The sequence below is a fragment of the Dipodomys ordii genome, unplaced genomic scaffold (genome assembly GCF_000151885.1).
Source record: "Dipodomys ordii isolate 6190 unplaced genomic scaffold, Dord_2.0 Scaffold87, whole genome shotgun sequence".
Classification (NCBI taxonomy): Eukaryota; Metazoa; Chordata; class Mammalia; order Rodentia; family Heteromyidae; genus Dipodomys; species Dipodomys ordii.
This window is the reverse complement of record NW_012267303.1, coordinates 4,034,697-4,046,422: the sequence shown is the minus strand read 5'-3', so window position 1 is coordinate 4,046,422 and position 11,726 is coordinate 4,034,697. Positions and strand designations below refer to the sequence as shown.

The 11,726-nt window shown below is 55.4% G+C and overlaps 1 protein-coding gene across 1 annotated transcript in view; it reads right to left on the bottom strand.

The window, feature by feature from the left end:
* Positions 1-10,414, bottom strand: part of Pnpla5 (patatin-like phospholipase domain containing 5) — a 16,146-nt gene extending 5,732 nt beyond the window's left edge. The window contains exons 1-5 of the mRNA XM_013025736.1: positions 10,397-10,414; positions 4,046-4,301; positions 3,143-3,375; positions 1,297-1,362; positions 788-997 (exon numbers count right to left, since the gene is read on the bottom strand). Of these exons, the coding sequence (XP_012881190.1) occupies positions 788-997; positions 1,297-1,362; positions 3,143-3,375; positions 4,046-4,301; positions 10,397-10,414 (783 nt within the window). The remainder of the gene's footprint in view (positions 1-787; positions 998-1,296; positions 1,363-3,142; positions 3,376-4,045; positions 4,302-10,396) is intronic.
* Between the last annotated feature and the right edge of the window lie 1,312 nt (positions 10,415-11,726).

The window sequence follows — 11,726 nt, the reverse complement described above, 5'->3', positions numbered from 1 at the left end:
GAATAGCTAGGATTACAGGAGTGAGCCACTGGTGCCCAGCTCTATAGGACTTTTATGTCCAATGAACTATCAAAAAGCCAGAAGTGGAGCGGCGGCTCAAGTAGTAGAGTGCTAGCCTTGAGTGAAAAAGCTCAGGGACAGCACCAAGGCCCTGAGTTCAAGTCCCTGGACTAGCCCCCACCAAAAAACAATGGGGCAAAGAGTTTCTGCTGAGCCCAGGGCTGTAGAGGAGCCCCGGAGTAAACCAGAACTTAAGGGGTGAACAATAGCGCCCCGCACATGAGGGAGAGTCAGCTATGGGCAGGAACTCCAGTTTCCTATCCATTTTGGTGTGAGTCTGTGTTCTGCCTCCCCTCCAAGAAGCAACCTGGCCACGACCTGGTGCCGCAACCCGCCCACGGCCAACACTGCCGGTCTGGACTGCTGGATCTCAGCTCTGCTATTTCCCGGCTGTATGACTCTGAGTAAGTTGCTTCATGTCTCTGACTCTCAGTGAGGATCCCCAGAAATGGAGGTGATGAGAGGCAGTGCTGGCAGAGCCCTGTCTAGGATGGCCCAGGGGGGGGGGGGGCGGGAGCCGACTCTGGCTCCCAGCCTCTCCCCGCCCCCCCCCACGTCCCCACCCCACCTGGGCCCAGGCTGACTGATGTCTGCTCACAGATGGAAGGAACAGCCAGAGGCCACCCAAACCCCAGATGTGGATCGAGGGCCCAGAGCCTGTGGGGATTCGGAGTCTGGGGCGCAGGGGCTCCCCTGCCATCAGCCTCCCGCACCTGGCCAGACCTACCTCAGGCTTGGGGGGAATGAGGGACAACAACCCGCGGAAGAAGTTCGTGGTGGAGATCTGAAAGCTGGCGTTGAAGGCGTTGAGCTCGTGCAGGCTGGCCGAGCTGCTCGGGGGGCAGATATCCACGGTCCCGGGGAAGGGCGATACGGTGATGGTGGAGGGGCAGTCAGAGAACGGCAGGTTGTTGCTCAGAGCCCCGTCAATGTAGCGCTAGAATGGAGGAGGGTGGGTGGGCGGGCTGCCGTGCCCCCTTCCACCCGCCCCATGGCACTGGCTGCCCAGGCAGACCCTCTGGGGAACTCCACTCTGCAGCCAGGCCCTGCAATGCAGGGTGCGGGGCGTCCCGGCCGAGAAGGGCACCCAGCACCCTGCGGAGGGGCCCTGGGGCCTGTGGGCAGCGGTGCTCACAGAGCAGGGCCTCCCCCCACCCCCAGCTCTGGAGACACATGCGTGCTGCAGGGCTGCCAGGGGTCAAGGCCAGGCTTGGGCGCGGAGGGCCACACACTCACCTCCCCTCTGAACTCAGGGGGAATCATCCCGCAGTAGAACGGGAAGTACAGCGTGCAGATCAAGGCCTAGGAGACAGGTGGGAGGACTCCTGTGTAGGTGCTCGGCCGGCTCTGGGCACAGTGCTGTTGTCCTGCCAGGGTCCTGAGCAGGAAGAAGCAAACCCAGCTCCCTCACCCCCCTACCTCTGCTGAGAGTACTTTGCTGCCCCCCACTACTCATCTCACTAAACAGAGGGCATTGGTGCTCACGCCTGGAATCCCAGCTATTCAGGAGGCTAAGATCTGAAGATTGTGGCTCAAAGCCAGTCTAGGCAGGAAAGTCCATGAGACTCTTATCTCCAATGAACCACCAAAAAGCTGGAAGCAGAACTGTGGCCCAAACTGGTAAGAGTGCTAGGCTTGAGTGAAAAAGCTCAGGGACAGTGCCCAGACCCTGAGTTGAAGCCCCAGGACTGGCACCACACACACATACAAAAGACACACAGAGGCACTGAGCATTTCAACTACTGGGCTGGCTTCTGTGCTAAGAATCCAGGCCTGTCTCCCAAAGGCAGTTCTCTGGCACCCATCTTAACCCCAACAAATCACCTCTCCTCTACCCACTGGGAAATGGCATCTGCTCGCTGCAGTAAAGGCACCAACAAGTCCTGCTGTTAAAAGCCGTGAAATAAGACTCTGATTTGCGTGACACCTGGGGCTGGGTATTGTTGGGGGGCAGAGGACAATCCTGTGTACTGTGGGGTGTTTAATCACACGCCTTACCTAGATGCACACACGCATGCACATGCATGCACGCATGTATTCACTGCATGCACACACGTATGCACATGCATGCACGCATGTATTCACTGCATGCATGCACGTATGCACATACATGTGCACACACATGCACACTCACGTGCAGGCTCTGCCTCAGAGCCAATGGAGCAGGCAAGGCCACCCCCAGACAGCGCAGCTGCCCAGTGAGCCCGCCCTGTACCAGGCAGGCAAGGACGCTGCGACAGACTTGGTGGCTCCAGCCACCCCTCTGTCAGAGGCACCCAGGTCAAGCTGGCTCTGTCTTGGGGACCCTGGTGTGGGTGGCAGTAAAGACCAGGAGAGGGTGGGTGAGAAGAGCTGTGACTGCGCCTGGCCATGCACGCACGCGCATGCGCGCACACGTGCACACACACACACACACACACACACACACACACACACACACACACACACACACACCAGCCTCCACGCCAGGACCCTTTCTTTCCCTTGGGCCCCATCCACCTGGGACAGAGGCAGGGACCTACATTTTCTTTCTTGATGGGGCTAAGCCTGAACCCAGGGTCTTGGGCTGCCCTTTGAGCAGCCCCCACCCCCGCCCTGGCTCTCTTGTTTGTAGTTGGCTGGCTTTTCTGGCAGGAGTTTGGTCAGCTTGCCCGGGTTGGCTTGGGAACGGAGGCCCCTGCTTCACCCCGTGCTCAGCAGAAGGTCTTTTTGTTTTTGTTTTTATCTGTTCCAGTGCCTACCACAGTCACAGGACCTAAAATCTGACCAGCATGTGATAGTTGCTCAGTAAATGTCCAGCCGCTGAGCCACATGCTCAGGAGTCTGGGCTGAAGGGGAGAGGGTGGATTCTTTGGAAAGCAGCCCTGGAGAGAGGTGACTGCCGTGGCCCTCCCCGGCCCGCCCTGTGCCCCAGGGGCTCCTCTGAGGGCCTTGCCGCCAGTCTCCTGTGTGAACAGACTCTAGGGGCTCCGGTCCCTGGCTCGGCACTGGCCAGGCCCCCAGGCAAGGTGGCACTGGCATGGGGTGGGGGTGACCCCACGCCCTGCAACCCCTCCGCACCCCGCAACCCACACCTTCTCACCTGGATGAGCTCCTCCCGCGTGGCGAAGTCGGTGACGATGACGTTCTGGCCGTCGGGCCAGCGGGTTATGGAGATGCCCAGGCGCCGGGAGGCCAGGATGTGGCTGTCGCTGGGCAGGTGGTCCTGCAGCTGCTGCTGGATGTGCTCGATGGGCGCATAGGCCGGGTGGAGGATGCCCAGGCTCAGGCGCTCCACCTGCTTCACCACGCCCAGCAGGTTCGAGCAGCAGAAGTCTGCAGGGGCAGCGGGCAGGGGGCATCCTCAGCTGCCCGGGACCCTCCTGCCTCTCTTCTTCCTTTCCTCCCTTCCCTCCCTCCCTTCCTCCTTCCCTCATTCTCTCTCCTCTTCTCCCTGCCCCCCTGCCATGCCCAATCCTGGGCATAGAAAGCCTGGGTTCAAATTCTAAATCTTTGCCCCTAAGGGCCCCTGGGAACAAAGTCCCAGCCTGAGCCCTCGGAGAGCCCCTGTCTGCACAAAGGGAGGCCACGCTCCCCAGGCCACACGGAGTGAGCCTGGGGCCAGGCTGGCTGCCGGAATCTTAGGGTATGGTGCCAGGAGCCAGCGCCTTCTGAGCATACAAGGCCCTTCCCATTAAGAATCAGTATTGGCTGGTGCCTGCTGCGCACGCCTGTAATCCCAGCTACTGAGCTCTAAGGATCATGGTTCAAAGCCAGCCAGGGCAGGAAAGTCCCCGAGGCCCTTATCTCGGATCAACTACCAAAAAGCCAGAAGTAGAGCTGTGGCTCAAGTGGTAGTATGCCAGTCTTGAGCAAAAACAAAATGCTCAGGCACACAGCCCAGGCCCTGAGTTCCAGACCCAGGACTGGTCATGGTAAAATAAACGATTGGGCCTTCCTCCCCATACCCTCCCCCATCTCCACACCCTGGTACTACCAGACTCACCCACAGACTTGCCACAGATGATGCTGAGCGCGTTGAGTGCCCCAGAGGAGGAGCCGTAGATGCGGCGGGCACCCTGGAGGAGGTGCGGTGCGCGCTGGCTCAGGCAGTAGGTCACCCCCACATGGTAGAGGCCCAGGAAGCCGGCGCCGGAGAAGGACAGGTTCCAGCTGTCCTCCTCCTCCAGGCAGCTCCAGAGGTGGTCCTCCCTCTCCTCCAGGTGGCTCATGGCAGGGGGCTGGGAGGAGGCAGAGGCGCCCTGGTGGGGAAGGGGCAGCACATGCAGGTTGCAGTTGCTGGGGCCCCGCCCCCTGGGCTGGAGTCAGCTCCAGCCCAAGCCAATGAGGTTCTGGGCCACCATTACCCCCAGCCAGGCGCACCCAGCCAAGCCCCCTGAGGGCACTGGGCCTGCTCCACGCACACCTACCACTTGGCCAGCCCCGGGTGGCCTGGCACCGAGCCTCACCTGACCTCTGGTTACCTCAGCTGCCGCTGTGTCCCCATCACCTTGCAAAACAGGAAACCAGTGGCACCGAAAGAGGCATCTGGATCCATGGCCCGGACCTCACTGCCTGGGGTTGTGCAGCTGTGCTGCTCCCGGTAGGCCTGGCATCCGGCCTCCACCCACGGCCTGCACACGCATGCACACGCACACGCTGGCATGAGCCACCAACGCCTGTTCTCTTGGTGGCAGGACTGGGATTTAAACTCGGAGCCTCACACTGGCTGGGCTGGCACTCAGCCACTGTGGAGCCGCACTTCCAGTCCAGGTTTTTGCTGGTTATTTTGCTGATGGAAGACGTCTGCCTAGGCTGGCTTCAAACCTTGATCCTCAGATCTCAGCCTCCTGGGTAGCTAGGATTACCGGTGGAAGCCACCACATCCAGAAAGGATTTGTGAGGACTTCCGTTTGGTGGCCTGCATTTTGGGGCTCACTCAGGCCAGTAGAAACTGAGACCAATATGGGGGACTGACATCCGGCTGCGGGTTCCAGGACAGACTGGGGTGTCTGATTTTGGCCTTGCGAGGGGGGAAGCCACAAATTGGACAGGAAAGGAAGATGTTTCTGGTAGAATCTGGGGGCCGTGGGTCCCGAGCTGTGGTTTGGGGTGCACAGGCTCCCGGGAAGCCAACCTTAGCAGCACCTTTTCCGCTTATCTGGCTGCGCTGAGCAATGAACTCAGATGTGAGTTGTGGAGCCCAGAGAGGGGGCTGGGCTGGCAGGCAGGGAAGGCTGCCTGGGAGGGGTTTGGATGCCCACTCTATCACCAGGGCACTGCTTGTGTGTTTGGGCATGTGTGTTTGTGCCTCCGTGAGTGTGTGTGTGTGTGTGTGTGTGTGTGTGTGTGTGTGGTGTGCTTGCACCCTCGTTTGGCTTTTTCACTCAAGCAAACACTCCACCACTTGAGCTACAACTCCACGTCCAGCTTTTTGATGATTAATAGAGGCTAAGAGTCTCACAGACTTTTCTGTCCAGGCTGGCTTTGAACTGCAATGCTCAGCCCTCAGCTTCCTGAGTGGCTTAGATGACAGGCCTGAGCCCTCAATGATTGGTTAGGTGGTTCTTTTTTTAAAAAATAATAATTATTATTCTTACCTTTAAGCAATTGTACAAAGGAGTTGCCACTCAGCAAAGCAGTTTAGGAATACAGTGTGTCTTGGTGGATATCACCCTCCACCTTCTCACCCACCCCTCCCTACCAACACACTCCTTCCCTTACTTTTCTTAATTTTTTAGAATATGTCCTGAATTTATTTTATTTTATTTTTGTCGGTTGTGGGGCTTGAACTCTGGGCCTGGGCACTGTCCCTCAGCTCTTCAGCTCAAGGCAAGCGCTCTACCACTTGAGCCACAGCGTCCTTTCCAGTTTTCTAGTGGTTAGTTGGAGATAAGAGTCTCATGGACTTTCCTGCCTGGGTTGGCTTTGAACTGCAATCTTCAGATCTCAGCCTCCTGAATAGCTAGGATTACAGGAGTGAGCCACTGGTGCCTGCCAACCATTTTATTATATGTATCCTATAAGAGAATACATTTTTGTCTTATTATATGTATCCCATAATGGAATAACATTTATCAAATTAAACCAAAAAGAATAGCCAGGCACCGGTGGCTCACACCTATAATCCTAGCTACTCAGGAGGCTGAGATCTGAGGATCAAGTTCTAAGCCAGCTTAGGCAGGAAAGTCTGAAATTCTTATTTCCAATTAACCAACAAAAAGCCAGAAGTAGAACTGTGTCTCAAGTGACAGAGCACAAGCCTTGAGTAAAAAAACTAAGGAAGGGACTGGGAAGATGGCTCAGTGGGAGAGTGCTTGCCTCACATGCATGAGGCTCTGAGTTCAATTCCTCAGCACCACATACACAGAAAAAGCTGAAAGTGATGTGGATGAAGTGGTAGAGTGCTAGCCTTGAGCTGAAGAGCTGAGGGACAGCGCCCAGACCTAGAGTTCAAGCCCCACGACCAAAAAAAAAAACCACAAACAAAAAACAAAACAAAACAAACCCTAAGGAAGAGTACCCAGGCCATAAATTCAAGCACCATTACCAGCACACAAACACACATAATATAATACATTAGCCATTTTCCCTCCCTCCCTCCCTTTTTTTTTCTTTTTGCCAGTCCTGGGGCTTGAACTCAGGGCCTGGACAGTGACCCTGAGCTGCTTTTGCTCAAGGCTGGCACTCTACCACTTGAGCCACAGTGCCACTTCCAGCTTTTTCTGTGGATGTGGTGCTGAGGAATTGAACCCAGGGCCTCATGCATGCTAGGCCAGCACTCTACCACTGAGCCACCTTCCCAGCCCGCCTCACGCCCTCTTTCCTTTTTCCTTTCTTTTCCTCCTCCTTTCCTTTCCCCCTCAGAGGCTGGGCCAAACTCACACAGTGACCCCAGCTCTCTCCTCCACTTCCACTGCCTCTTTCCCTCTCCTAGGGTACCCACTGGCCACCCTGAACTCCGAGACCCATGGCTGGGTGCCTGGACCATGCTGGAACAAGCTCCCAGACTAGATGCCAGGCTCTGCGCCATTAGGAACATGGGCAGCTAGCTCCCTGGGCAGGTTGGAATAGGTTCAGCTGATGCTGGTGCAGCCCTGCACCCTCCCAGGGCTGCCCAGGCCCCTCCCCCTGGAGCCTGGGAACCAACCCTTGCCCTGTGTCTCAGTCCAAATTGTCTCCTGACCCCTGTGGTCAGTCTCCCCTCACACCCGCCAGATCTGCAGGTGGCCAGCGCCAGTCTGATGACAGGACACGGGCCAGCCCCACCTGCCTCTGCTCCAGGGTGGTGGGGGGGTTGGCTCATGAAAGGCAGAGTGCCAGAAGGTGAGAGGTGCTCTGGTCACCGTGCCAAGGAACCTGCCAGCCATGGCATGGTCTGGCGGCCCAGAGAGCAGGAAGAAAAAGCCTGCAGGAAAGGAGGTGACAGCTAAGGAGGAACTGGGGCCTCTACCTACCTACCTACACACACACATACACATACACACACACACACACGGACCCGTCACCCATCTGGCCAGACATCTGAGAGTTGCCCTTGACTCTGACATATATATATATATATATATATATATATATATATATATATATATATATAGTGTGTATGTGTGTGTGAGTGTGTATGAATTCTCAGCTGGTTACTGGTGGCTCACACCTATCATCCTAGCTGTTCAGGAGGCTGAGAGCTGAGGATCAGCATTTGAAACCAGCCCCTGCAGAAAAGTCCATGTGACTCTTATCTCCAATTCACCAGCTCAAGTGCCAGGTACAGTGCCAACCTTGAAGAAGGATAAAAAAGACATCTCGGGGACAGCACCCAAGTCCTGAGTTCAAGCCCCAGCACTGGCAAAAATAAAATAGTGAATTGTGAGGAAAGGGCCAGAGGCGCTGACCACCGGCATGCGGGAGGCCGCTGGCCCCGGCTCCCCGCCCGCCCGCCTCTGCAGAGCCCTGTGATGACCGCCCATCACGGGGCTATTTCTGGAGGCAGTGCCCAGTGGGGAACTCTGAGCCAGCAGCCTTGCGTAACCCAGTGCCCTTTCTTTGGGAGCAGCTATTTGTGTCCTGGGGCCCGGGGATGGGGGGCTGCTGTCGGCCATGCCCACTCACTCAGCCTGACCGGAGATCTGCCTGGCAGCGCCGGCCGCTTCTCTGTCCCCCATCTGTTGTCCATCCCAGCTGCAGCTGGGGCTTCTGGCCCCTTTCCCTATACCTGTTTTCTTTCAATTTGTCACTATCAGGGCTTGAACTCAAGGCCTGGATGCTGCTTTTCAGCTATTTTTTTTTTTTTTTTTGGTCAAGGCTGTGGTGCTCTACCACTTGAGCCACAGTTCCACTTCTGGCTTTTCTCTGAATCTCTTGGATTTGTCCACCAGAGCTGGCTTTGACCCACCATCCTCAGATCTCAGTCTCCTGAGAAGCTGGGATCACAGGCGTGAGCCACCAGCGCCAAAAGCAGCTTCTAAGTGGCCTCTGACGATACGGTTTCCCTTTGTGTGCTGACTGGTGTCCTTCTCCGACCGCCCGTGGTCCGGGCCCCGCTGAGCAGCAACACAGCTGGGTGTTGGTTGGCCCCCAGGGTGGGAGGTGGGTTTGGTGTCTGGCTGGCTGACCTGCACTTCTCCCCAGAGGTCTGTGCTCTGAGCTTCCCATCCCCAGACAGGATCTGGGCGCTGCACTTTAACAAGCAACCCCCTTGTCCAGGCATGGTAGAGCAAGACTGTGGTCCCAGCTCTTGGGAGGATCTGGCGGTAGAGGCCAGCCTGGATCATACAGTGCGAGCAAGGCCAGCCCTGACTCCCCATGAGGGTCACTGACCCTGTACGACTCACCTCAGCCTCCACCCCGCGCGCACCTGAGCTGACAGTGCACCTTGCTGAGCTCAGGCCCCAGCCCGGCCTGCACTCCAGCCTCCCCCATCCGGTCTGGTGATCTCCTTCCACGGCCAAGCCCTTCCTCACACCCACTGGCATCCCCAGCGGCTGCTCTCCACCCTCACCTGTCCCCGGAGTCTCTCCCCTACTCTCTCAGGTTCTGTGCCTGGTTGGGTTCCCTGGCCGGGGCCTGGGAATTAACCATGAAGGGAGACAGATTAACTAGAGAAAAGTCAAGGCTTAGCAGCATATGTACTGGGGAGGCACTCGGAAATCAATACTCTTGGGTAAAGGCCAGTAGACCGGGTAAACAACCCCAGGCAGAAGCGGAGAAGAAGATAAAAAGGACAGAGCGGGAGGCAGTTTGGGCCTCCAAAAAACCAGAAAAAAGCCAGGCATCAGTGGCTCACACCTGTCATCCTAGCTACTCAGGAGGCTGAGATCTGAGGATCACAGTTTGAAGTCAGCCCAGCCAGGAAAGTCCATGAGACTCTTATCCCCAGTAAACCACTAGAAAAACCGGAAGTGGCGCTGTGGCTCAGGTGGTAGAGCGCTTGCCTTGAGCTGAACAGCCCAGGGACAGCGCCCAGGCCCAGAGTTCAAGACCCACGACCAAAAAAAAAAAAAAAACCAACCAGAAACAAACTAAAAAATTGTCAAAAAGCAGAAACAGAAAGTTTCTATGAAGTAGGGAAAGTCAAATAAAATCTCAAATGTTTTCACTTTCTATTTTTTGTATTTATTTCTATTTTTTGTAAAGGTCAAATAAGATTTCACGTCCCTTCCTTCCTTTGGTCTTTCCCTCCTTTCTTCCTTCCCTCCCTCCCTCCATTTTTTGTGCTAATAGTGGTATGGAAACACATGGCCTTAACTTTCCACTGGAGGCTGGCGCTTTACCATTTGAGCCACACCTCCACTCCTATTTTTCCTTGGGTTAATCACCGATACGGGTCTCTCAGATTTGTCAGCCAGGGCCCACAACAACCACAGTCCTCAGCTCTCAGCCCTCTGAGTAGCTAGGCGTGACCGCTGGTGGCAAGTTTGGCCACACCTTCATGTTATAAAGTATTAAACAGTATCCATCCGGCCAGGATAGACCGCCTAGAACCACTGCCCAGTGAGTGGGGGTAACTGGGGGTGGGGGTTTCATGTCCACAGGCCCTGGGTTCTGTCCCTGGCACCAAAACAAACACAAAATTATGTACTTAAAGGGATTTGATGTGACCCCCAAGTCTTCAAATAAGCAGGCATAAGTAATACGTGGAGACCTCCAGTAGTCACCAGACATTAAACACCGATCACAGGAGGCCAGAGCACGCACTTCCACCTGCTCAAGTGTGGCTGGCCTAAAACAGATTAAGTAAGAAGGAAGACATTCAGAGTGATTAATAGGCAAAGGGGGAAAAATCCAGAAAGGATTTAGTGAAGAGACTCCGATGGGAACAGTGGCCTGGAGATGATTTTTGGAACATCTTGTGACTTACCTTGTGGCCAGCTGCCATGTTGACTGAGTGACCTTCAGGCAATCCACAGGCACTCAGCTGTGCAGGTGAGCAAATCCCCGCCCACCATGACACTCGTGGTTTGACTTCCAGGCTTACCAACGCCTCTGCACACGTGGGAAGGGTTTATGACTCCACAAGAGCCCAAGTCTAAAGGCATCAGGGCAGTAGCTCAGGTCGAGCCTGCCCAATTCCCTCCCAGAGCATGCCTATCCTATTCACACTAAACCCCTGCTTCTAACTCTGAATTCTTTCTCTGATGAGACAAGATCTTTTGGGAGTCCTCCATCGGTAACAAGAGGACAAAAGCCACAGGACAGTAATTGCACCCTAATCCAACACAATCAAGATGCGTATCCCCCCCTTGTGTGTGTGTGTGTGTGTGTGGTGTGTCTTTGTTTTATATCCACCCTCTTTTTTGTTGTGCTGGTCCTGGGGTTGAAGTCAGGGCCTGGACATTGTACCCGAGCTTTTGTGCTGAAGGCTGGTGCCTTATCTCTTTGAGCCACAGTGCCATTTCTGGCTTTTTGGTAGTTAATTAGAGATAAGAATCTCATGATCTTTCCTTCCCAGGCTGGTGTTGGAGCATGATCCTCAGATTTCAGCCTCCTGAGTAGCTAGGATGACAGGCGTGAGTCACTGGCACCTAGCTAGTCAACTTTTTTTTAAAGCAAAACATAGGCATAGAAAACTTACAATGACCGAAGACAAAGTCTGTTGGCCCAGAGAGGGTGAGGTGACACACACCACTTATAATCCCAGCACTCAGGAAGCTGAGGGAGGAGAGGATCTCACATGCAAGGCCAGCCTGGACAACATCCTGAGACCGTGTCTAAAAAGCCACAACAAAAAGACACCTAAGTCGGCTGGCTCAGAGAAGAATCAGCGAACTGTCACCCGATTCCCCCAGGGACGAAAATTGAGGACAAGGTGCACAAGATTTTCCAGGGGCTGGCTTCCTGAAAGCTGAGCCTTGTCTGCTCGGTTTGCTTCTTGTTGGCAGGATCTGGTTGGTGACAAAGGGATTTTTCAGAGGCCCATAGCTGGGGGGGAAGCGGGGGGAAGAGTGAAGGCAGAGGTCCCTGGTCAAAGCCAGTCTTTGGAGTCCTCCTTTGATCTCCAACAGACCAGGCTAAACCAATCACACAGTCTCTGGGCCTGGTTTCCAGGTCACTGGGCTGAAGGTCAGCTGCTTGTGGCACCCTGCATATCTGACCCACAAGGCCCAGTGACAGCCACATGATTGAGAGGACCCTCCTACCTGAGTCCCGTCACCGAGGGCAGCCGATCTATGAGCCTGTCTCCTCACCTT